Genomic DNA, 26992 nt, shown 5'->3' on the forward strand with positions numbered 1-26992 from the left:
ACCCTGGCAGGGAAAAGCAGGCGATGATTGGGATGGCCCGGTGAGCAATGCACGTGGACAGCATAGTCGGCGAGCAGTCGGTGGCGGCGAATCCGCAGCGGGGGAACCCCGGCCTCCACCAGCAGACTATCCACGGGGCTCGTACGGAAAGCACCAGTTGCAAGCCAAACCCCACAGTGGTGTATGGGGTCCAACAACGTCAACACTGAGGGCGATGCAGACCCATAGGCCAGGCTCCCATAATCAAGCCTGGACTGCACAAGGGCTCTGTACAATCGCAACAGCGTGCTGCGATCTGCACCCCAAGACGCATGGCTCAGGCAGTGGAGGGCGTTGAGGTGCTGCCAGCACTTTTGCTTCAGCTGAGTAATATGAGGAACCCATGTGAGCCGGGCATCAAAGACGAGTCCTAAGAAGCGGCTAGTGTCCACCACTTCAAGTAGGTGACCGTCGAGGTAAAGTTCCGGATGAGGGTGGACCGTCCGACGCCTGCAGAAGTGCATAACTCGAGTCTTGGCCGCAGAGAACTGAAATCCATGAGTCAGAGCCCATGATGCCGCCTTGCGAACGGCTGCTTGCAGCCTGCGTTCGGCGACTCCCGTAGTCGTTGAGCTAAATGAGATGCAGAAGTCGTCGGCATACAAAGAAGGAGACACCGACGACCCCACAGCTGCAGCCAGACCATTAATGGCCACTAGAAATAAGGAAACGCTCAATACCGAGCCCTGCGGGACCCCATTTTCCTGTATATAAGATGAACTAGAGGCGGCACCGACTTGCACCCGGAAAGAGCGGCGCAATAAAAAGTTTTGAAGAAAAGCTGGAAGCTGACCACGAAGACCCCACTCGCGCAACGTAGCAAGGATGTGATGCCTCCATGTTGTGTCATATGCCTTCCGCAGATCAAAAAATACAGCAACGAGATGCTGACGGCGGGAAAAGGCCGTACGGATAGCAGATTCCAGCCGCACCAAATTGTCCGCAGCAGACCGGCCCTGACGGAAGCCACCCTGGGATGGAGCGAGGAGACCGCGCGACTCAAGGACCCAACACAAACGCCGCCCCACCATACGTTCGAGCAATTTGCACAAAACGTTGGTTAGTGTAATGGGGCGATAGCCGTCCACCGCCAGAGGGTCCGCACCGGGCTTCAAGATGGGAACGATAACACCCTCTCGCCATTGCGACGGGAACACGCCCTCGCTCCAAATGCGGTTAAAGATGGTGAGGATGTGTCTCTGGCAGTCCCTGGAGAGATGCTTCAGCATCTGCGCGTGGATGCAGTCCGGTCCTGGCGCTGTATCAGGGCAACTGGCGAGGGCAGCGAGGAATTCCCTCTCGCTGAAAGGAGCACTGTATTTTTCAGAACGACGTGTGTGGAACGATAACGGCGTCCGCTCGGCGCGCTCCTTTAGAGAGCGAAAGGCAGGAGGGTAAGTTGCAGTCGCAGAGCTCGTAGCAAAGTGCGTGGCAAGTGGTCAGCAATGGTGGCGGCGTCCGTGCAGACAGCGCCGTCCAGGGAGATTTCAGGGACACCCTTAGGGGTCTGGTATCCATAAATCCGCCGGATGCGGGACCACACGAGCGACGCGGAGACACGGGAGCCCAAGGATGAAATGTACCTCTCCCAGCATTCCTGCTTACGCCGTGCAATAAGACGACGGGCCAAGGCACGGAGCTTCTTAAAGGCGATGAGGGTCTCCAGAGACGGGTGCCGCTTATGACGCTGGAGAGCCCGCCTACGGTCGCGAATAGCCTCAGCAATCTCCGGCGACCACCAGGGGACAGACTTCCTCCGAGGGAGTCCAGAAGAGCGAGGGATGGCAGTCTCGGCCGCAGAAATAATTGACGAGGTCAAGACACGGACCACCTCGTCAATGTCACCCTGTGGGAGAGAAGCAATGGTGGCAGCGGAAGTAAAAGCCGGCCAGCCAGCCCTGTTGAGAGCCCAGCGGGGCAGGCGCCCAGAAGAATGACACTGGGGCAGTGACAAATAGATGGGAAAATGGTCACTACCACACAGATCAGGATGAACTCTCCAGTGAAGGGATGGGACAAGTCCGGGGCTGCAAAGAGAGAGATCGATGGCCGAGAACGAGCCATGGGCCACACTGAAATGCGTGGGAGCACCGGTGTTCAAGAGGCTAAGGTCGAGCTGAGCCAACACATGCTCCACAGCGCGACCACGGTCATCGGAGACAGTCCCACCCCATAGAGGGTTGTGGGCATTGAAATCGCCCAGAAGCAGCAATGGCGGCGGGAGTTGAGCCAGCAGCGCAGCCAAGACATGTCGGGGGAGTTGCCCATACGGAGGAATGTAAACAGATCAAACAGTAATAGCCGGCGAGAGCTCAATCCTGACAGCGACTGCCTCTAAAGGCGTCAGAAGGGGTACTGGTGAGCTACAGACAGAGTGGTGAACAAAGAGGCAAACTCCACCTGAAGCTCGTTGACAGTCAGCGCGGTTCTTATAGTATCCCCGATAACCGCGAAGGGCAGGGGTCCGCATTGCTGGAAACCAAGTTTCCTGAAGAGCAATGCACAGAACAGGGGAAACACTCAAAAGCATCCGGAGCTCAGGCAGGTGGCGGAAATAACCGCCGCAATTCCACTGGAGAATGGAAGCAGGAAGGGACTGGGAGGGCGTTAAGTCCACTAAGAGGCAGACGGCGCCGCAGAGTCAACGGCCGCCACCGAGCGAGAGTCAGCTGTGTCCATAGGAGAGGTCCCCGAGGGTTCCGTGAGGGCGAGATCCGCAGCAGAGGTGAGGATCTCCACCACATCCCCAGAGCCAGAGCTATTGACAGCAGGCGGTACTGAAACTGCCGGAGCGTCCTTCTTCTTGGACACGTTCCGGTCCTTCTTCTCGCGTCTGTCCTTTGGCTTAGAGGGCTGGGAGAGTTTCTCTGAAGGAGCGTCGGAGGCTGACGACGACGCACAAGCCCTACGACCAGCAGGTGGATGAACCTTCAGCCACTGGCTGACATCCGGCGGGGTAGCAGAAGAAACGGAAGAAGGGAGGGCCCCGAGGGACCCCTTCCGCGAGAGAGGAGCCGGCAGAGACGACGCCGGCGGAGACGACGCTGGCAGAGAAGGGGGAGGGGGAGGGATCGAGCCCCCTGGTTTTGGAGCAGATGTCACTCCTGAAGCATGTGCGGGGGGAGTGACAGAAGGGGGTTTGCCCCCAACTGCTAAGGGGGCAACAGAGGAAGGCTTGCCCCCAGACACAAGGGGGGCAGACAGAGATGGACGGCCCCGAGGGCCAACTGAAGGCGGCACAGAGGAGGCGACAACTGCCGCCCGCGAGGGCGACGATAACGTAGCTGCAGCATAAGAAGTTTGAAGAGGGACAGGATGCAACCTTTCAAATTTCAGTTTTGCCTCGCGATAAGTAAGCCGGTCCAGGGTCTTAAATTCCATAATCTTCCGCTCCTTATGAAGAACGGGGCAGTCCGGCGAGCATGGAGAGTGGTGTTCCCCACAGTTGACACAGACAGGCGGAGGCGCACATGGAGAATCGGGATGGGAGGGGCGTCCGCAATCTCGACATGTGGCACTGGATGGGCAACGGGAGGACATATGCCCAAACTTCCAGCACTGGAAGCACCGCATCGGGGGAGGGACGTATGGCTTGACGTCACAACGGTAAACCATTACCTTGACCTTCTCAGGCAATACAGCACCCTCGAAGGCCAAGATAAAGGCACCGGTGGCCACCCTGTTGGTCTTGGGTCCTCTGTGCACACGACGGACAAAATGCACACCACGTCGTTCCAAGTCAGCTCTCAGCTCGTCATCGGACTGTAACAAGAGGTCGCGATGGTAAATAATCCCCTGGACCATATTTAAGCTACTGTGGGGAGTGACGGTAACAGGGACGTCTCCCAGCTTATCACACAAGAGCAACGCCCGTGACTGGGCTGGGGAGGCCGTCTTGAGGAGGATGGACCCATTCCTCATTTTAGACAAACCCGCCACTTCCCCAAACTTATCCTCCAGGTGTTCCACAAAAAACATAGGCTTTGTCGAAAGAAAGGAGTCACCATCAGTCCTGCTGCAGACAAGGTATTGTGGTACATAAGGCTCCTGCTTGGCACTAGATCTGCATCCCTCCCATGGCGCAGCCAACGAGGGGAACGACTGAGGATCATATTGTGCAGCATCGAATTCAATTTTGCCTCGCTTAGAGACGCTGGTGGCAGTGCGACCACCAGCTTGGTGAGATTTATTGCGCTTCATTGCGCCACATCCGCCCAGATGCCACCTACTCCGAACGAGGGCTCTCCCCAAGGGCACCACCCAGCCAAAGCAACGGGTACCTGGCCGATATCCCATTGCCCGGAGTCCCCGTGCCCCAGACAAGATGGGCACATACTCCTTGGCATGCATGGGGAGGAAACAGCTCTGGCATCTGTAGTGCGATCCCTGCGTGGTCAGGGGGCTACCACCAAGAGGGTACATGACGACCCCACCACAACGGACTGGCTACCGTGCTGGATTTTAGGTGTTGAAAGGGTCCACAATTGCCGTGGGCACTAAGAAGGGGATTGCGCACAAGACGAGGAGGCAACCCAGAAGACATGGGATGTCAATCCCTCCACACGACAATAGATAGCATGCAATATGGAGGTGCACGATGGACCAATAGAAAAACACCACGTAAGGCGTCCTTCCCCAAATGGCACGCACTAACAACGGAAATTTTGAAAATGGCAGGTCAAACCCAAGTGGGGACCATCACATAAGGCCGAAACTTTGAAGACTCCTTTTAGTCGCCTCTTACGACAGGCAGGAATACCGCGGGCCTATTCGTACCCCCGAACCCGCAGGGGGGAGAGGTATACTTGGAAAAGGCCGGGAGATACGGGAAGATTTCAGTCAGATTACATCATGGTCAGACAGAGATTCCAAAATCAGATACTGAATTGTAACGTGTACCCAGGAGACATTGATCACAATGTAGTAGTGATGAAGAGTAGGCTGAAGTTTAAGTCATTAGTCAGGAAAAATCAATATGCAAAGAAGTGGGACACGGAAGTATTAAGGAATGACGAGATACACTTTCAAGTTCTCTAAGGATACAGATGTAACAATAAGGAATAACTCAGTAGCACGTACAGTTGAAGAGGAATGGACATCTCTAAAAAGGGAAGTAACAGAAGCTGGAAATAAAAACATAGGTATGAAGAAGGTAACTGCGCAGAAACAATGGGTAACAGAAGATTGATGAAAGAAGAAAGTACAAAAATGTTGACGGAAATTCAGGAATACAGAAAAACAAGTTGCTGAGGAATGAAATAAACAGGAAGGGCAGGAAAACTACAATAAAATGGCTTCATGAAAAATGTGAAGAAATCAAAGAAGAAATGAGTGTCAGAAGAACTGACTCAGCATATAGGAAAGTCAAAACAACATTCAGTATAGACCTTAAAAGCAAGGCTGGTAACATTAAGAGTGCAACAGGAATTCCACTCCTAAATGCAGAGGAGAGCGCGAATAGGTGGAAAGAATACACTGAAAGCCTCTATGAGGGCAAAGATTTGCATGATGTGACAGAAGAAGAAACACAGTCGATTTAGAACAGATGGGGGATCCAGTATTGGAATCAGAATTTAAAAGAGCTTTGGAGGGCTTGAGATCAAGTAAGGCAGAAGGGATAGATAACAACCCACCAGAATTTCTAAAATGATTGCGGGAAGTGGCAACAAAATGACTATTCACATTACTGTGTAGAATGTATGAGTCTGGCCACATGCCATCTGACTTTCAGAAAAATATCCACACAATTCTGAAGACTGCAAGAGCTGACAAGTGCAATAATTATCGTACCTCAGCTAAGCAGCTTAAGCATCCAAGTTGCAGACAAGAATAATATACAGAAGAATGGGAAAGAAAATTGAGGATTTGTCAGATGACAATCAGTTTGGCGTTAGGAAAGGCAGCAGAGAGGTAATTCTGACACTGCGGTTGATAATGGAACCAAGACTAAAGAAAAACCAAGACATGTTCACAGGATTTGTCGACCTGGAAAAAGCGTTCAACAACGTAGAATGGTGCAAAATGTTTGAAATTCTGAGAAAAATAGGGGTAACCTATGGTGAGAGATGGGTAATATACAATATGTACGAGAGCCAAAAAGGAATAATAAGAGTGGATGACCAAGAACAAAGTGCTCAGATTAAAAAGGGTGTGAGACAGGGATATAGTCTTTCGCCTCTACTGTTCAATGTGAACATAGAAGAAACAATGATGGATATACAGAATGGTTCAGGAGTGGGATTACAATTCAAGGTGAAAGGTTATCAATGATATGATTAGCTGATGATATTGCTATCCTGAGTGAAAGTGTAGAAAAATTACATGATCTGTTGAATGAAATGAACAGTCTAATGAGTACAGGATATGGATTGAGAGCAAATCAAAGAAAGAAGAAAGTAATGAGAAGTAGCAGAAATGTGAACAGTGAGAAATTTAACATCCAGATTGATGGTCACAAAGCAGATGAAGTTAAGGAATTCTGCTACCTAGGCCGTAAAATAACCAATGGCAGACAGAGCAAGGAGGACATCAAAAGCAGACTAGCACTGGCAAAAAGGAATTCCTGGCCAAGAGAAGTCTACTAGTAACAAACACAGGCCTTCATTTGAGGAAGAAATTTGTAAGAATGTATGTTTTGAGCACAGCATTGTATGGTAGTGAAACATGGACTGTGGGAAAACTAGAACAGAAGAGAATCGAAGCATCTGAGATGTGGCGCTAAAGACAAATGTTGAAAATTAGGTGGACTGATACGGTAAGGAATGACGTGGTACTGCAGCAGAATCTGAGCAAAGGAATATGTGGAAAACACTAAAAAGGAGAAGGGACAGGATGATAGGACATCGGTTAAAACATCAGGGAATGACTTCCATGATACTAGTGGGAGCTATAGAGGGCAAAAACTGTAGAGGAAGACAGATTTGCTACAAAGGAATGATTCAAATATTACCTTATATTTCCAGGTTCTCCAGTGCAGTGCCCTGATTTTGAAATTTAATTACAGAAAATCAAAATGTTAATTATTTTCTCACTAGACTATAAATAATTAATACTTGTAAAAACTACCTATGTTTATTTAAACAGTTTTATTTTATTCATTTTAGACCATTGTCATAACTGGTATTTTAAATGTAATTTAACAATCTTATAAAATGTACATGATTTAAAATAAGCAACACAAAAATAAGCTAATGACTTGTAGTATGAACTAGCACAAATTAAAATTCTATTTGGTACATTAAATTATTGAAGCTTTTTTACATTGCTGATCAGTAGCTTGTATTTCAGCTAAAAGTTTAGCTCCTTTTGATGCCTCACCACACCCTGCCGCTATTTTTTATTTTTTTTAATTCTGTTATTGTAATTTTTTTATGTTCAGTTTCTTCTGAAAATTTTTGAATGCAAATTCAGTAAGAACAACTTACATACACCAAGAGTTGCATCATCTCCATTTGTTTTGTTCTGGATAGTCATATATTGAAACTTCCTGGCAGATTAAACCTGTGTGCCTGACCGAGACTCGAACTCGGGACCTTTGCCTTTCACGGGCAAGTGCTCTACCATCTGAGCTACCAAAGCACGACTCAAGCCCGGTCCTCACAGCTTTACTTCTGCCAGTATCTCGTCTCCTACCTTCCAAACTCCACTCATTATGGAGTCCTATACTAATCCTTAAGCAATTAAAGTTTCATTATTCATATTCTCAACTAAGCATTCTGAATTGACCGAAACACCTCTTCCAGTATTAGCTTTGCCATGAGACAAATCGTAACTACCTTTAACAGTTTTATTAATGAATATCGATTGATGTGTGTGAGAATTAAATCATTCCAAAAATGATCTAAGTGTCTGTTAGCCCACGAATAAGTTCTGAGAAATTGTGCCGAAGACTGGGAACATAAACTGAAATATGCAGTAATTTAATTGGCTGCGGTACCACTAATCCAACTATTTTCATTCAGAATACTAAGCAGACTTTTCAATCTCCCACACCTGACTTTAGGAAAATGTCCAAGACCTGGATCCAAACATGAGACTTTTTTAGTAACCTTATATAGTTAGGATGGTTGTGTCAACAAATTTTCTATAAAAGCTATGGAAACAGTTGCAGCACTTTTTCTAAATTGCATAATCATAAGATTGGTGACTTTTTTTATTTTTAAGTCTCTGACAGCTCTTTTAGTACCAAATCCTAAGTCTGTTTGAGTATACAGAAGCAAATTGTTTTATCAGTTGAGTCTCTACTTGATAAGGAGTCAACAGACGTCAGCACATCTGCTTTGATAACTAAAGAGCTAAGCATAAATGGTGCCGTAGGAGCATAGTTTGATATTCTTGTACTAACAGTTGTGACTCAGCTGCTAATGACCTAAGGAGTTCTAATTTTGCTGGCAGAAAAGTATCTGAAAGAGCCCTCCCTGTGGACAAGGCCCAAATCATAATTATTGTGCAATGTTTCTCGGTGAGACGGAACAATCACACTCTATTCTTTCACATTCTGTGTACGGATAGCAGCATCAAGAAAATGGCAGTTTCTCTTGGATAAGACTTTCAAAATAGCTTCCAATTTACAGCAAAATTATTATAAAATAGAGCTATGCATGCCGCGTCGGTGGCAAGAAAAGCATATAAAACAAAGTGAGCTATGACCTACAGAGTTCCAAGGTAATGGTATGATTTTGTAGCTGGGCCTAGTCAGTTCCTTTTCATCACACTGTAAACCCTTCACCATTTTTTTTAAAGATTCCAAATAATTTCTGTAGTGCAAGCAGCAACAATAAAGATTTGATCCTGAATGCTCTGTTAATTGAGCACGACAAGTTGGTACATTTTTAATAAAATAATAAACTGACCTTAAAAACTGAACAATATTCCCAGTAGTGGCTTTAATTCCACATTCAAATGCACCATGGAAGATATGAAGACTGCTACTGCCCATATCAAGTATCACAGTATCATTGTTTCTTCAATAGACCGCAGCTCAGATTTCTGATAAATTTATAATTAACATTTGGTCCATCCACTGATTTTTGTAAAATTTTACTAAGGCATATAAGTGGTGGATGTGTTTCCTTGAATGACAGAAGAAGATCAGACTTCTTATACGATAAAGAAAAGTACATGTTAACCCTTTAACTGCTCTGGACAGGTTCCCCCGCACACCTTTGTACCTGTCCCTGTGTGCTCTGAACGTGTTCACACGCCACCAGTCCTTCTAACTGGTACTCTGAACGTGTCTACACACATTCCATGATACTTTACGAAATTCCCTCATATTTCCCTGTTGCACGAAATTCTTTGATATTCCCCACTTATGGTCACCCTGCAAATGGGCAAAAATAGCTGAAATAGAAGTGACACAGCATATAACAGCAGCTATTTGCTATAAAAGTAGTGGCACTATCACTACTTTATTGTGATGAACCAGTTTTTACAACAGGCAGGATCCCTCTTCTATTACTACTCCTGCAAACACTGTTAGTAACACAACAGTACAAGCCGAAAGATTTTGCCATTTATAATTTTTCACAGTTCTACCAGTACATCACATTGTAGTTAGTGGTTAATATAGCCACCACAGTAATTTCAGACAACTGTTTTTCTCCATTAATATGTTCTTTAAATCATTCCTAATTACACACGCCCTCCTTCACGATGGTGTCTACACAACTTAAAGTATGAATGACAGAATGGTTGATTGATCATTAAAAAAAATTTTATCACCATAACCGTGTAGCTACTATACCTGTACCCGGTATCTTCCTGTAAGTGCATGCAAAGTGAGTTGTTCTTCCTTTTCCACTGTGTCTCACGTTAGAATTTTTGACATAATAACTCACAAGAGCTTCAGAAATACCTCAGTTGGATAAGTGTGAGTAAACTGACATGCTCTTATTGAACAATTTTACCAGTATTCAGCTGAAGGGATACCTTTCGCAAACCAAAAATAAAGTATATCTAAAACAAGATGGCAGGGACTGACTAACTATCCCTTCCTGTGGACAAGGACCAAATCATAATTATTGTGCAACATTTATTAGTGACACGGAATAATCATATTGTATTCTTTCACATTGTGTGTACAGATAGCAGCACCAAGAAAATGGCAGTTTCTCTTGGATAAGACTTTTAAAGTAGCTTCTAATTTACAGTGAAATGACGATAAAACAGAACTATGCATGCCATGTCGGTGGAAAGAAAAGCGTATAAAACAAAGCGATCTATGACCTACAGAGTTCCAAGGGAATGGTATAGGGATAAGGAATATAAAGCACACGTACAAAGCCGACAGATGTTTTGTAGCAGAGCATGCTCTGCAGCGGATTATTGAATGACGCCAGAATAAGCAACCTGTTTACAGAAATTTACTTCCCAGCAGTTTTTGGTAAAATATTTTATAAATTATTGATTAAAACACATGACAGTAGTACAATACTGAATTTTCATTCAAGCTGTTTCCATTTATTGCTTTGTAGTCATCACGCCAGCATAAAACTGAGAAATGGTTTAGGATCAGCTGATGTACAATGGTAGTTCTCTCTCCAGTGACTTTCCCTTTGAGAAAAAATCTTACAACATGAAATTGGGAGCGTACAATGGTAAACCTTGAAGTAGCAGCTGTCACAAACATTATGATGAAAAAAATGTCTTCTGCAGGTGGTGGCAGCAGCACACAGGGTCTTCACCTGGATGCTGTGGAGATCAGAACACAACAAAAAACATATTCTAAGTTGTATGGATTACTTCTAGAACTGCAGCCTTGACGTACAAAATTATTGGCCCAGTCCAGAGCAGGATAGTATTGTGTGACAAGTGGTACATTTGTTGGCCATTTTTATGAAATGAACTAACAGTAACAGGACTAGCTGCAATGCATGGGAAATCGGCTATAAAACTAATCTTGTGGAATAATCATGGGAAGCAAATGCAACAGAGACCTATGTCAATTTGTGGTCTGAATCAATACGTAAACAATATGTTTAACATACATTGAAAATAACAGCAACTGTCCAAATATGAATAATGTCATTTGTAATTTGATTTTAGAATCCTTGTCTTACAGATAAATTCTTATTTAACTACATACATACCGGATTTTTCAGCAATGTCAAAAAATTCTGTTTATGTTTTCTCAGCACTTCTTGGACTTTCTGTAAAACTCCATGAATGGGCTGTGAGACTACGCCCTCAACAAATGACTGAAGCTCCTTAAATGGTGACCACATATCTTCATTTTTTAGAAGTTCTAGAATTTTATGAAAGAAAAATATTGTTAGAAAACTTAACATGAGAAACTGATATTCGACAGAAAAATATATAAAATTCAAATGCTAATACACATTTTTCTTGTTATTGGAGAGAAAATTTTCTCCAAGATGAAATTGTGTGTGTGTGTGTGTGTGTGTGTGCGCGCGCGCTTCACTGACACAGTTTATTAGTGAAAATATCTAATTATGACATAAATATAGTCATTTAATTCTGTCTTCCCTATCTATCTGACTTTTGCAAAAAAGTGTGGGTCAAAATCTCTCCATGTTTTTCATTGTTGTTCAACAGCTCGCTCAATGTAATATTATTCACATCCATGAAGTACACTGCACAATTAGGGGACTCTGCCCTATGTTATTCCTTATCTACCATAACAGCTGATCAATGTTTCCTAGAGATAAAAAGTAATTTTACTGTGTTTCTTAATACACTGATTGTTGAGGCACACAACTGGAGTATGCACGCACTCATCTATGTGTGTGACATGTTAAAGGTTTACCACAATAAGTCAAACGTTGTTGTTGTTGTCGTCTTCAGTCCTGAGACTGGTTTGATGCAGCTCTCCATGCTACTCTATCCTGTGCAAGCTTCTTCATCTCCCAGTACCTACTGCAACCTACATCCTTCTGAATCTGCTTAGTGTAGTCATCTCTTGGTCTCTCTCTACGATTTTTACCCTCCACGCTGCCCTCCAATACTAAATTGGTGATCCCTTTATGCCTCAGAACATGTCCTACCAACCGATCCCTTCTTCTAGTCAAGTTGTGCCACAAACTTCTCTTCTCCCCAATCATATTCAATACTTCCTCATTAGTTATGTGATCTACCCATCTAATCTTCAGCATTCTTCTGTAGCACCACATATCAAAAGCTTCTATTCTCTTCTTGTCCAAACTATTTATTGTCCATGTCTCACTTCCATACATGGCTACACTTCATACAAATACTTTCAGAAACATTTTCCTGACACTTAAATCTATACTAGATGTTAACAAATTTCTCTTCTTCAGAAACACTTTCCTTGCCATTGCCAGTCTACATTTTATATCCTCTCTACTTCAACCATCATCAGTTATCTTGCTCCCCAAATAGCGAAACTCCTTTACTACTTCAAATGTCTCATTTCCTAATCTAATTCCCTCAGCATCACCCGACTTAATTTGACTACATTCCATTATCCTTGTTATGCTTTTGTTAATGTTCATCTTATATCCTCCTTTCAAGACACTATCCATTCCGTTCAACTGCTCTTCCAAGTCCTTTGCTGTCTCTGACAGAATTTCAATGTCATCGGCGAACCTTAAAGTTTTTATTTCTTCTCCATGGATTTGAATACCTACTCCAAATTTTTCTTTTGCTTTCTTTACTGCTTGCTCAATATACAGATTGAATAACATCGGGGAGAGGCTACAACCCTGTCTTACTCCCTTCCCAACCACTGCTTCTCTTTCATGTCCCTCGACTCTTATAAATGCCACCTGGTTTCTGTACAAATTGTAAATAGCCTTTCGCTCCCTGTATTTTACCCCTGCCACCTTCAGAATTTGAAAGAGAGTATTCCAGTCACATTGTCAAAAGCTTTCTCTAAGTCTACAAATGCTAGAAACGTAGGTTTGCCTTCCTTAACCTAGCTGCTAAGATAAGTCGTATGGTCAGTATTGCCTCACGTCTTCCAACATTTCTACAGAATCCAAACTGATCTTCCCCGAGGTTGGCTTCTACCAGTTTTTCCATTCGTCTGTAAAGAATTCGCGTCAGTATTTTGCAGCTGTGACTTATTAAACTGATTGTTCAGTAATTTTCACATCTGTCAACACCTGCTTTCTTTGCGATTGGAATTATTATATTCTTCTTCAAGTCTGAGGGTATTTCGCCTGTTTCATACATCTTCCTCACCAGATGGTAGAGTTTTGACATGACTGGCTCTCCCAAGGCCGCCAATAGTTCCAATGGAATGTTGTCTATTCCGGGGGCCTTGTTGTTTGAAATCATATGTACATCTTGAGGCATTGTAGCTCGCAGCACACTAATTACACAGACTATATTCAATCAGTAGTTGGCAAAGAGTGCATTTAGCAACTTCCAATAACTCAAACAGAATTTCAAATGTGTATGGGTGACTAAACCAAAACTAATAAAATCAACATAATTAGGGTTGTGCATCTTCAACTATATAGATTTTACATGCTTAACTTCAAATATTTGACACACTAATTCATTTGCAACTAATAACAACACCCCTGAAGCCGTTTCATACATGGAAGTTCAAGAATCACAATGGGTGGGGTCGCTGTAATAATGTAATTTAGTATCGCTTCCTAACTTCAATGTCAACCACCTGTTGAATGAAGAATGCACTAACTTGGTCCAATCCTAATTTGTTTTGATGACATACAAAACAAAAACATGACTGAAACACTGAAGGAATTAAATACAAAACATGTAATTTATTGCAAGAATGAAATGTTCACTCTGCAGTAGAGTGTGCACTGATGTGAAACTTTCTGGCAGATTAAAACTGTATGCCGAATGAGACTTGACCTCGGGACCTTTGCCTTTCGCAGGCAAGTGTTCTACCATCTGAGCTATCCGAGTACGACCTACGATCTGCCAGGAAGTTTCATCTAAACGCACATTCCGCTGCAGAGTGAAAATTTTATCCTGGAAAAATCCCTTCAGGCTGTGGCTAAGCCATGTCTCCGCAATGTCCTTTCTTCCAGGAGAGCTAGTTCTGGAAGGCCTGCAGAAGAGCTTCTGTGATGCCTGGAAGGTAGGAGACAAGGTACTGGCGGAATTAAAGCTGTGAGGAAGGGTCGTGGACCAGCCCCCAGGCTGTCGCTAAGCCATATCTCTGCAACATCCTTTCTTCCATGTCTGCTAGTTCTGCAAGGTGTACAGGAGAGGAGCTGTGAAGTCTGGAGGGTAGGGGACAAGGTACTGGCATAATTAAAGCTGTAAGGACAGGTAATTTATAGGTCTGCGCACGGCTTGGATAAAATGAATGCAGAAACTCTTCAAAGGCGCTGGAGAAAACTGTACTCATATGACGGGCTTTAGGAAGAAGACTCAAAACTTTGAAACTTTACACAAAAGGTAAAAAGAATTCCCAGATCTGAAGCTGTGGGCAAAATGGATGAATGGGTTGTTGCAGATGATTTGCAAAAAACAACAGACCAAGAAATTGTATGAACAGTGTTCCAGTCACGTGCAGACGCAATGGGAGGGCCCGAAGTAGATTTCGTGGCTGATATGGTGACAGCTGACACTGGTTTTTTGGCACTTAAGGTAAACCTGAATTACAAATTTATTATGTTTCAAGAACCTACTGGGTGCAATATAACACAAATTACAGTACATGTGTTGTTGCTATTTGAGATTGTTCTATGATCTGTTGAACAATGCAGTGAATCATCTTCGCTAACCTCATTCTAATGAAAAGATGGCGTGACACTTAGAAACATTTGGAGGGATGCAAGAAACATACAAAAATGACGGAGTTTTCTGAATGAGTGATTCATATGCTACAAACTCACAAGTACAGTACACTGTACACTTATTTACTATAATCCTAATAGAAGTATTTGAATCTGACCACCTCAACCTTTCAAAAATACATATCATAATTACAATACAAAGTAGTAGATGTTGATGGCTAAAACCTAAAACGAAGAAAAAAAAAATGTTATCCAAAACAGCACCCCCCCCCCCCCCCCCCCACACACACACACACACACACACACACACACACACACACACACACACACACACACACACACACACACACACACACACAGGGTTAACCGGAGAAGTACAGTATATCAGAATTGGCATGCATTTTAAAAATAGGCCACTTTACAATTAATGTTGATAAGCATTTCTGAATATCAGCCAATGAACTGACAAAGCTTGACATTCATAAAAAGCAATTTATACAATGTGTGTACAACTCTCTAACAAATTAACTGAGATCTGACAAATTCTCAGTTCCCAAAATCAAAACAATTTTATGTAAAGAGATAAACATAAACACAAACACAAGTGTAACACACAAAATTAATAACGATTACCTAAACTATTTGGCAGTTAATAATGCTAAAAGCAGACTTAGAAAATACTAAAAACTGCATGTGGATAAAAGAATATTCTCTAAGACTAAAATACATGATTCCCCATGCATAATGGCAAACCTAACCTGAGGTGAAGTGACCATAAAGAAAACAACACAGACAGAAAATTCTCTAAATCCTGAAAACAGTACAAACTAATTTTGGAGCAGGTATTACAAAAGTTGTCACCACAGCAGAAGCAGCAGCTGCTAAGGAAAATAAATGGTTATTAGAAAGTTCTCCCAGAATAAAATACCTCACTTCTTTACAAAAACACTGAACTAATTCAGAAGTTCCTCGTTACACATTTAAAGATATTTGGGAGGTAACACTTGCTGTAAAAACCATTTAATGGCAATTATATATATATAATGCAAAGAGAAGTGATGTAGTATGGGACATCATAAAACTAGAAATCAGACACCAGAAAAGGCAAACATGAACACAATAAATAAAAATCAATGAGACAATTAGATTAATAGGAAAGTCCCAAGAACTAGCACATTTTGTAAATGATTATTTTTTGGGTACTGCAAAGAAGTGCCACAAAATTTCCCTAATAAGACATGCGTAGCACCCAAAATGAACTATATGGCTAGCACTATGATTATGTTTGCTACAGCAGAGCAAGAAGCCAAGACGGCGATACAAAAATTAGCGAACAAGAAATTATCCTGTGCCAGTCTCTGATATGAAGGCATACATGAACAGTATACATACTTGATTAACAAATATAATAAACGAGTCTTTTAGTTCACATATTAAAGCAGCACATTTACAAAAGGATGGTAATTGCTACTCCAAACAATACGAGACACAGAAGAGTGCACAGTTGCCTACAACTCAGGTGCAACAAAGTCAGTCAGTCTCTCTCTCTCTTTCTCTCTCTCTCTCTCTCTCTCACTCGCACACACACACACACACACACACACACACACACACACACACACACACACACACACACACACACACGAACAAACAAACACGAACAAACAAACAAAATAAGGACTAGGTTACACGCCGACCCTACATAACAAAAACAGTTTCCAAGTGAATATCCACTGCCCAAATGTGATTATAAACAGACATAAGGGCCCTCAGCAGTGTACAAGGCAGTAGCTCAGGAAAGTGTTACAGCGAGTACTCCGGACTCACCTATAATCACCACCAAGACGAGCCAAATTGGACATTATACAAGTCGTATTAGTCATAGTTCACTGTATCTAGGACTATACCAAGGTTTAAAGACAGGTCAGAGGAAAAGAACACTGACCTATATTGCTGTTATAACTTTAGGTTGAACAAATATATTTCAAGGAAGACGCAATACATGAAAGTCACAGATCAAGTAACCAGAGTAAGGTGTGTGTACACTTTAACAGTCAAATCATAACTGAGTCCAAGTCTAGCGACCGCTGGCTGGCTGGCTGCTAAGGTGGCACTGCTGCTGCACAGCTGGCAGACACCGCCGCATGTAGAGGACACGCGTAACTGTGTGGTGGCACTTTAAAAGATCGGCGAGTCACAACACTTTTCCCCCCTTTGAATTTTTTGTTCAGGTCTTGATGGAGGTGGCCTGTAGATTGCTAACGTCCATAGGCGTTGTTTGACTGGCCATAAAGTCTCTAGGAGGAGGCTTCCCATACGGACGGAAGTGTCCCCGATTTTAACGGGTCGAGATGACAGGAGACGTGGGGGTCGAATCAGCTGGGGCCCTGTGCACCAATCTGTCCGCTGCGGCAAGTCCGGTTGCTATAACAGGAGACATGGGTGATGTGTCCGTGTCCGTAGGAGGCGGCGAGTAGAGTTGCTCTGACAGATGATGGACATCTGGTTCCTGCATGGGTACATCTCCCAGTGGCGTCAATCTTTGTGCTGGCACAGATATGATGGTGAGAGGACTGCGTTGCGAGTAATGAGAAATTCCAGTGTCCCGAGCGTCAGGCAGAGCCGAAGGCGGTGTACCGACATCTTGTGCGCCGGTACACAAGACCGAAGCTGGTCCGAATGACGCACTGCGTGAAGGCACCTGCGGCTGTGAGGTGGAAGGCCACAGAAGATGAAATGACAAAAATGACTTCGGGGCGGTGGCCTGTGACACACAAGGGCTGCAGGAGTGACCATGTGTGTGATTTCAGAGTCGATGCCGGGCCAGTACACATGACAGCCCGCCAGAGATTTTGTGTAAGAGACACCCCAGTGCCCTTGGTGAAGGAGGTGCAAGACCAAAGCACGCAAAGACGCAGGTACCACAACACGCGGGGCGAAGCATTGTCGGTGGAGAGGAGGATAACACCATCCCTAGATGTGAGGCGGTAACGCAAAGTGTAGTAGTTCCGCAACAGACCAGAAGTCTCAGCGGACGGACGATCTGGCCAACCCTTCTGAATACAGCGTAAAACCCGGAAGAGGGTATGGTCAGAACCCGTAGCAGCCGCCAGCCGGTCCCCGGTGATGGAGAACCCGTCGACAACCCGCTGCTCGGCAACATCCAGGTGGAAACACAAAAGTTCGTCCCTATTGAATGCCAGATCAGGACCCATGGGAAGGCGAGACAGTGCATCAGCATTCGCATGCTGAGCCGGTAGGCGGAAATGAATCTCATAATTGGAACAAGAGAAGTAAATAGCCCAACGCTGGAGGCGGTTTGCAGCCTTGTCGGGAAGTGACATTGATGGATGAAACAAGGAAACAAGTGATTTGTGATCCGTAACAAGATGAAATTTGGATCCATAGAGAAAAACACTAAATAAATAATGGCCAAAGCTTCTTTTTCAATTTCAGAATACTTTTGTTGGGCATCCGTGAGAGTTTTGGAGGCATAAGCAATGGATTGTTCAGAACCGTCAGAAAAAGTGTGTGCAAGGACTGCACTGACCCCAAATTGAGAGACGTCCGTGGCAAGAAAAATATGTTGGCCAGATCGATAAGTGGTCAGGCACGGGGCCTGTTTCAGCATAGTCTTCAATTTCTAGAAAGCCGCATCGCATGACGCAGACCCAGTGAAAAGGCACGTTTTTTTATGCAACAGGCGACGTAACGGCTGAGCCACCAAAGCAGCAGATGGTAAAAGCTTGTGATAGTATGCTATTTTCCCTAATAAGTCCTGCAGTTCCTTAACAGATGTAGGGCGAGGAAGGGCATCGATCGCAGTGACAGTTTGCTGAAGTGGACGAATACCATCCCGAGAGAGTTGAAACACCAAGTACGTGATAGATGCCTGCAAAAATTTTGATTTCTGAAGATTACACTTAAGATCGGCAGTCTGTAAGACATGAAAAAGTGTGAGGAGATTTTGAAGATGTTTGTCAGTGGTGGAGCCAGTGACAACAATGTCGTCCTGGTAATTTATGCACCTAGGGACAGTGAGCATAATTGTTCCAAGAATCGCTGAAAGAGAGCAGGGGCACTGGCAATCCCGAATGGCAATCGTTGTTATTGATAGAGGCCGAAAGGCGTGTTAAGGACCAGAAACTGCCGGGAAGCAGCGTCAAGAGGAAGTTGGTGATAAGCTTCTGACAGGTCAAATTTGGAAAAATACTGGCCTCCAGCAAGCTTAGTGAACAATTCTTCAGGTCAGGTTGATTCAGCCTCAGAAGGTGTCAAATTTGGGCATATTCAGTAGGCTTTTAGTCTTAGATTGGTCCTGAGAATCAAGTAGTCAAGAGTTACTGGTTTTCTCCAAACTTCATCTATGGAGGATAGTGCTTCCAAGTAAACAGCAACAAGCGGGACTAGAAAGATGACATTGCTCGACCAGTTTTTAATAGTGTGGTAGCACAATCTAACATACAACAGATAGTACAGAGAGTAGTGGTCATTGAATAGAAATATATACCATCAGCATGTTCTAACAGTTTAACAGCTGGGGGAGGGAGGGAGGGGGGAATTGCAATGTCAATTCTATATAGTATACAATACTGAGGTAAGGACCACACCTTAAGGGAGACTTGCAATGTTCAGTATTTGCCCACTATATCTTTGTTCAACTAAGTGTATGCCTTACAGAGTCGAAGCAACCCAAATACACCTGTGAGGAAGGTAACAAATTCTGTGCAAATATAGCTTATATATTAATATAGCTATTCATTCATTATAATAGCCAGCAGAGAAATAGAAGAATATTGTAGTGAGGAATCTGCACTGACCAGGATGATCCAAAATGTCAGTTGTTAGTATGGCAATTATTAATTTTAGGTTTTGCTCCCATTTTCTGACGCCATTTTGGGTGTATGACAGTAAGTAATTACGCAGCAGCAACCAGTTTAGTTGTGTTTTAACTTTTTTTCAGTTTTGCTCATGCATGAAGTTAGAATAGCTGGTCTCTAGCACTTGGAGCAACGGAGCTCATCTTCCTTGATTCATTGCCAATTTAGCACACAGATTCGTGTAACTCATGTTGTTGGGTGTCATTCCTGGGGTCAAATTCCATTAAGGATGCACTATCTAAATTGTAAATTAGTGGTCATCGAGAACCAAATATTGTGAATCACAGAGGCAATTTTAAAGGTTTGCTGGTTGTCAGTTAAGGGTTTCTCAAGTAACATGGGCGCATATAAAGGGGTCCTCCATTGTGAGATCCAATAAAACTGAGGGTTAAGAAAAGGTAGGGCATCTGTTTCTGCAGTCATCTATCTGGCAACAATCCTTGCTCTTAGTTTTCAATGGGAATACATACACCTCTACCTTGTGATTCACAGTAAAATTGTATGAGAAATATTCAACCAATAAAACTGATGCGAACACTACATATTGTCACAGCACACCTTTTCAACTCAGATTCACCATTGCTCAAATAAACCGCCCAGCCTCCCTGGAGTACCACCTGCTCTGGGCAGTTCCTTTCCATCTCGCATCTAACAACAATTTTAATTATGCATAAAGTCTGGTCTGAACATCAGTATCTGCAAAGCCACCAACTGCCTTGAACTTTACTCGGAAATTATATTTGTGTGTCAGTATATCTTTTGAGTTGTTTCTCACTGGTCCTCTTAAATTAAGATCAAACCTTAGTCATCAAATTATGGCAAAACTAGATTATGTTATCTCAACTCTACTTATGTCAAATAATGAACCTTCATTATCACATCAAGTAATGACTTTATCTGCTCAAGAAACTATGATCTGATAAAATCAATTTGAAATAATATGTGGGTCGACAGAAGCGTCCGATCCCATGCATCAGCTTTGACTCGTGACGTAAGGGTGTTGTCATGTGTGAAGTAATGACGGCGCGGAGTTTGGTTTGCGAGTGTGGCGTGTTTGTAGATGTCGTCGTGTTGTGGTTTGTTGTGCTCTCTGGTGGCATGTTCAGGGCTTTCGTTTGTGTGGTGTAATGGGATCTGTTTGCTTTTGCTCACTATCAAGAATTGTTCGAGTGTCGGCTGTGTTTGTAGTGGAATTTGTTTCAGTGAGTTAACAATTTTGTGTGAAGGTTAATTTAGTGTTGTTCGCTGTACGTCGTGTGGTAATTTTAGTAAAATTAATCGGTTGTTGGTTTTGTTCAGGAATGGATATGACGGATAAAATTAACACTGTGCAGGTCAAGGGAAGTGTTTGATCCCAATGTGTGGCTGTGTATGTTGGTATTGGTATCAGGAGATGTTTTTGAGCTATATAGGCCAAGGGAAGTGTTTGATCCTAATTTATGGGATCGGAAGTTGCTGTTGAGCTATATAGGTCAAGGAAGTGTCCGATTCCAGGTGATATTGTGTTTAGTGGTATTTGGGGAGTTTTGTGATTTTTTTTTTTTTTTGTCATTTTGTATGGTTTTGTATGGAGGTGGGTGTCTAGATTTGTTTATATTTAGTTTGCCCCCACCCAAAAACACCCCATTTTCCGCACTTGTCCCGTTAGTGTCATTAGGCTTTTTGTGGAAAGTGCATGTATTTGTTTCTCGATGTATTTACGTCCTCATAATGTGTACATAACAACTTTATATGTGCAATATTGGAATCGTGGTTTATGGTCGTTTCCGCCATATTTGTGACGCCATGGGTCAAAGCATACTGGTGGGATCGGACGCTTCTGTATTTCCTAATATGTAAACAATGTTGATTTTTTTCATACAGAATGGATGAGGAATGATAAGCTGACTACATCAGTCACTTGCTCATTCAGATTTAGCATGCACGATACCGAATTATTTACTTGTATACACTAAATACAGAGGGGGAAAAAGAAAAGTAAACAAACTTGAAACCACACATATACCTTTCCACACATATCAGTGTGACCCAACTTCAATGGTGTAAAAATCACCAGAGTATCCAAACTCATAGTCACAAAAGAATACTGAAACATTAACATATCTTCTATGTTCCAATAGATAGGACCTTGTAACTACATGCAGTGTCTACAACAATGGTGAGGTGTATTGTTTAATACTTGCACTACATCATCTCCGTCATATGCACACAGAAATAACAAGCAAGGAATGGTGGAAGAGAAACATATACCCAGACACAATAAACACGATACAGATTGTCCCTTTTGCAGTGGATGCTGGGACCATAAACACAAAATTGCCATTTAGCTTGTGGACTGCTGCAGATAAGAGAGAGTGGGCAGTTATAAGGGAAAAAGGCTCTGCCCTTTTTTCACACAGCATGCAGCACACTGTAATAAACATTAGATTCACAGTGTCTACAACGATGGTGAGGTGTGTTGTATTGTTTAATACTTGAAAGATGGCAATAGGTAGACACATTCTGTACTGGCCCAAAATCATCCAACATCCATGAATTCTTTCACTCCCAAAAAAGGACCAAATTACACTCAGCATACAGTACTGTTTGTCAACAACAATGACAATTTCAATTCTCTCTCATCACATAATCACAGCTCTCGATCGCATCTTCACTATATCGATTCAATTCAGCTTATGTCAGGACTCTCCAAAGGTGTGAAAACAAAAATGTTAGAAATTTCAAGAACTCATCAACTGCAAAGGTAACTGTCAACATAAAGACACCCTTTGCATATAGCACCAATAATAATAAATGCAAAAACAAAATAAGAAAGAGCCCAACAACGTTTAACACTGTTCGCATGGCTGGCAGTATTAATAATTGCAGATATGTATGAAACTTCATATTTTTCACAGGACAGTAGACATTTGCTTTATCTTTTACATTCAAAGAATTCAACTCATTCAACAGGTGGACACTTAGCACTGCAAGAATGATGCTGATTTGTTGACAATGACAGTTAGCGGAAAATGCTATCTTGACAGCAAAAATGTTTCAAATTGCTCTATAGTTTTCTTTTAGTTATTTACATCTGTCAACTTGCACATCAAGCCACCAGTTTAATATGAGCACCGGAAATTTGAATCATTGTCGCTGTCGGTTCTGTAATAAATCTGAAATACAGCAAACAACGGCTGTTCGCCAATAAAGTCTATATAACGACGATCATGATTATTAATGGCATGGCAGGTCAACAACCTTGATACTTCCCCCCCCCCCCCCCCCAATTGTAAGAGAGCTATAGATATCTTTAATGCTGGTCTGAAATATTTGTTGAGAGCAGAATGCATGGATGAGCAACACATACTGTGATGTAAATTTGGAAGGATTCGTTTATGCCACGACTTCTCTTGCGAACGTGAATGACACACGACACAACTGGCCAAATAACATCAAAGTCAGAGCAACAGCCAACTTAATTACAACAATTATCTACAGAACATCGCTGTTGTAATGCTTTGTAATTACCTCTATCCATCATTCAGCGTTACACCAAAGAAATAGTCCGCAAAAATCTTCCCACAGCAAACTCACTATTTCAAACAGAAACCACACACACCTAAGATACTATTTTACAAACAAAGACAGGGCGGGAAAACAGTACTGCCAACTGAATAAACTAAAAAGCAGCTGGAGCAGCTGCGTACCAACCTAGAAGGTTCGAATCGATGGAGATACCCTACAGCCTGCCGGGTTTTCCCCGGAGCAGCAATTTTACCCCATGCGAACACGACGCAGTGTTTTGCGTCGGCAAGGACAAAACACTTAAATACGTTGCGCTATTGTGTTTTCCCAGAAAATGAAACCGGAGTGCATTAGCTATTCAGTTCATACATGCCGCCTGGGGAGAGTGTTCCAAGGAAGTGTTACTACTGTAACTTAAGTCCCAATAGACTTACAAGTTGTCACTGTACAGTACAGACTTATCGCGTGAGAGAAAAGAAAACTCCTGGGTTTCCTAATAGATAAACTTATAATGGGCAATGAAGGTTATGATTGTTTGCTCCAGTATTACGCGAAGTGCAGAGAAACAATCAGCTATATGTCTTTGACACTGCGTACAATAACAGTTCATATTCCTCAATAGAGAAGATCACTTGTAGTTCTTAGAACACTTTTTAGGCATTATTCACACGACCATTACATGACTTGCAGTAACTTAGTCATCAGACTGCAGCGCACAACGAAGCAGACAGCAAGTAGGAGACCCAGAAGTATAAGTGTAAGATCCAAAAGAATGTCCTCCCCAAGAGACAGTACCATAAACCTAGAAGTCAACTGCCAAAACATAAGCACCAAAGAGCCAGAGTTTGAAGCATTCCTGGAAAGCAGAGCAGCTCACTTACAACGGTAGGTATGGAAATCTGGTTGTAACATGAAACTGATAGCAGTGTGATTTTTAGGGAAAATATAAGTATTTATCGATAGAATAGGCTAGAGGGAAATGCAGGTGGTGTATTTATTGCAGTAGAGAAGAAACTCAAATCCACCGAAATAGAAATTGAACCTTAAAGCAGATTGTTTGGGCAAGACCCAGTAACCTAGAACGGATAGTTCGAAATCCATTTAGAGATGGAAACATATTAGACTTAATGGCAACTAAGTGAACTGCATCTTTGATGATGTCCACATCGAAACTGGTATCAGCGACCATGATGTAGTGTGACAACAATGATTCTCAAAGTACAAAGGAAAACTAGAACAAATAAAGAGATACATATGTACAGTAAACGAGACAAAAAAAACAGTAGAATCGTATCTCAGTGAGGAACTTGAAACTATCAGCACGGGATAGAAACACGCAGAGGAACTGGCTTAAATTTAAAAGAATAGTTGACCAGATACTAGACACATACGTAGCCAGTAGAACAGTTCATCATGGGAGATATCCTCGATGGTATACACTACACGTAACGAAACTTGTAAATAAACATTGACTATTGCAAAATAGGTATAAAACAAAGCACAAGACTATAGATAGATAAATGCTAAATGAAATCATTTTGGCTTCAAGAGACCATTGTATGAAGATTTCAATGAGCACTGCAGCAGAATACTGTCACATGAACTTCCACAAGCGCCAAAAAATTCTGGTTGTATGTAAAGGCTGTTTGTGGCACCAAAGTCAGCGTCCACTCACTCACGAGTGATACAGGAACTGAAATTGAGGGTAGCAAAGCTTTAGCTGTAATGTTTACCTCTGTTTTCAAATGTTCTCTTAGAGAGAAAACATAGCAGAATTGCCTCAATCTAATTCTTGTACACTTCAAAGATGAATGAAAAATGTATTAGGGTCAGCAGTGTTGAGAAACAGCTGAAATCGTTAAAATTGAGCAAAGCTCCAGGGCCTGATGGAATCCGTATGAAATTCTATACCCTCTCTTCAGACTACAATCTATAGCAGCTGTCCTGAACAACAAACCGTTCCCAGTAGTTGGAAGAAAGTGTAGCTCACACCCACTGAAAAGAAAGGTAGTAGAAGTGATCCACAAATCCACCATCTGATGTTTGAGACATCAATTTGTTGTAGAATTTTAGAACACATTCAGAACTCAAAAGCAATGAGAGATCTCGAGCAGACTGACATCCTCCATGCCAACCAGCATGAATTCCAAAAACATCGATCGTACAAAGCTAAATTTCCACTTTGCTTGCATAACACACTGAAAGCCTTGGATCAAGGCAGTCATCTAGATACAGTTTTTCTTGATTTCCGAAAAGCATTTCACTCAGTACGACACCTACGCTTATTGTCGAAAGTACGATCATATGGGGTCTCAGGAGAAATCTGTGGCTGGATTGAGGATTTTTGGAAAAGGGGAAACAGTATGTTAACTTGGTGGAGAGACATCATCTGGGACTGAAGTAACTTCGAATATGCCCCACAGAAGTGTGCTGGGATCTTTGCTGTTCATGTTGTATATTAATCAACTGGAGGAGAATATTAATAGTAACCTTTAACGTTTTGCAGACTGTGCAAACTGCATAAATATTCAGCCAGATGTTGATACGATGCCAAAGTGGTGCAAAGATTGGAAACTTGCTTTAAATGTTAAAAAATGTAAAATTGTGCAATACACAAAAGGGAAAACGTAGTGTTCTAAGATTATAATATCAATGAGTCACAGTTAGAATCAGTCAAATTCTACAAGTACCTCAGTGTATCAGTCTGTACAAATATGAAATGGACCTATCGTATGAGCTCAGTTGTGGATAAAGCCGGTTGTAGATTTCTGGTTCTTGGTAGAATGCTGGGGTAGTGCAATCGGACTACAGAAGAGATTGCTTAAAATGACTGATGCGAACTATTCTGGACTAGAACCCAAGTGTGTCGGACCTGTGCCAAGAAGGACTAGCTGGGGATATTGAACATGTACAGAGAATAGCACCATGACTGGTCACAGGTTTGTTTGAATCATGGGGATGTGTCACAGTGTTGCTGAAGAAACTGAAATGGCAGACCCTTCAAAATAGACATAAGCTATCCCAAGAAAGTCTACTTAACAAGTTCCAACAAATGGCTTTAATGATAACTCTAGGACAGTGGTTCTCAAATTTTTTGAGCTTCAGGTGCATATAAAAGGCTTAAAATAATTGTGGGAGCACTATAGGCATATTTCTTAGGCATACTGTGAAAAGGAGAGTTGCTGTTCACCATACAGTGGAGATGCTGAGCTGCAGAGAGGCACAACAAAAATACTGTCACAAATATTTCTTTCGGCCAGTAAGACCTTTGTCAAAATTAGGTGACCAACAAGCATATACACACTCATGCAAACTTAACACACACACCATTTGCGTTTGCGTGAGTGTGTATGAGAGTGTTTGAAGTCTAATTTTGACAAAGGCCTTACTGACCTCAAGATACATCTGTGACAGTCTTTTTGTTGTGCCTATCTGCGACTCAGTATCTTCGCTAAATGGTGAGTAGCAACTTTCCTTTTCAAAGTATTGTTACATTCCATCCTGGATTTTCCCATTGTTTGATTTCTGAGGAATATTTTACAGTAGTCAATACAGGAAATAAATACTGTGATAAAATAACACTTAAGTCATTTTATTTTGGATTTCACGTCCAGACTACAGAAAGTACAACTTATGTTTAAAAAAATACATTATCACAATATGAACAAATAATTTTTGTATAAAATGTGAGAGATTGTTTTAGCACGATTGTCAGACAAATGTGACGGCCGAGCGCCGTGTTGCCTCCTACCCAGCCAAGACGAAAGGCAAGAGAAGCTATTAAGTGAAACGTATTAAAATGAAATAATGCAATAAAACCAATGATTAATTCTAATTATCGAGAAAAGTAGTAATGAAATACAA

At 42.5% G+C, this 26992-nt stretch overlaps 1 protein-coding gene across 1 annotated transcript in view; it reads right to left on the minus strand.

The window, feature by feature from the left end:
- Nucleotides 1-23254, minus strand: part of LOC126267433 (nuclear pore complex protein Nup205-like) — a 289070-nt gene extending 265816 nt beyond the window's left edge. The window contains exons 1-2 of the mRNA XM_049972686.1: nt 23132-23254; nt 11130-11284 (exon numbers count right to left, since the gene is read on the minus strand). Of these exons, the coding sequence (XP_049828643.1) occupies nt 11130-11284; nt 23132-23144 (168 nt within the window). The 5' untranslated portion in view covers nt 23145-23254. The remainder of the gene's footprint in view (nt 1-11129; nt 11285-23131) is intronic.
- Nucleotides 23255-26992: the final 3738 nt, after the last annotated feature.

This window comes from Schistocerca gregaria, chromosome 4 (genome assembly GCF_023897955.1).
Source record: "Schistocerca gregaria isolate iqSchGreg1 chromosome 4, iqSchGreg1.2, whole genome shotgun sequence".
Taxonomy (NCBI): Eukaryota; Metazoa; Arthropoda; class Insecta; order Orthoptera; family Acrididae; genus Schistocerca; species Schistocerca gregaria.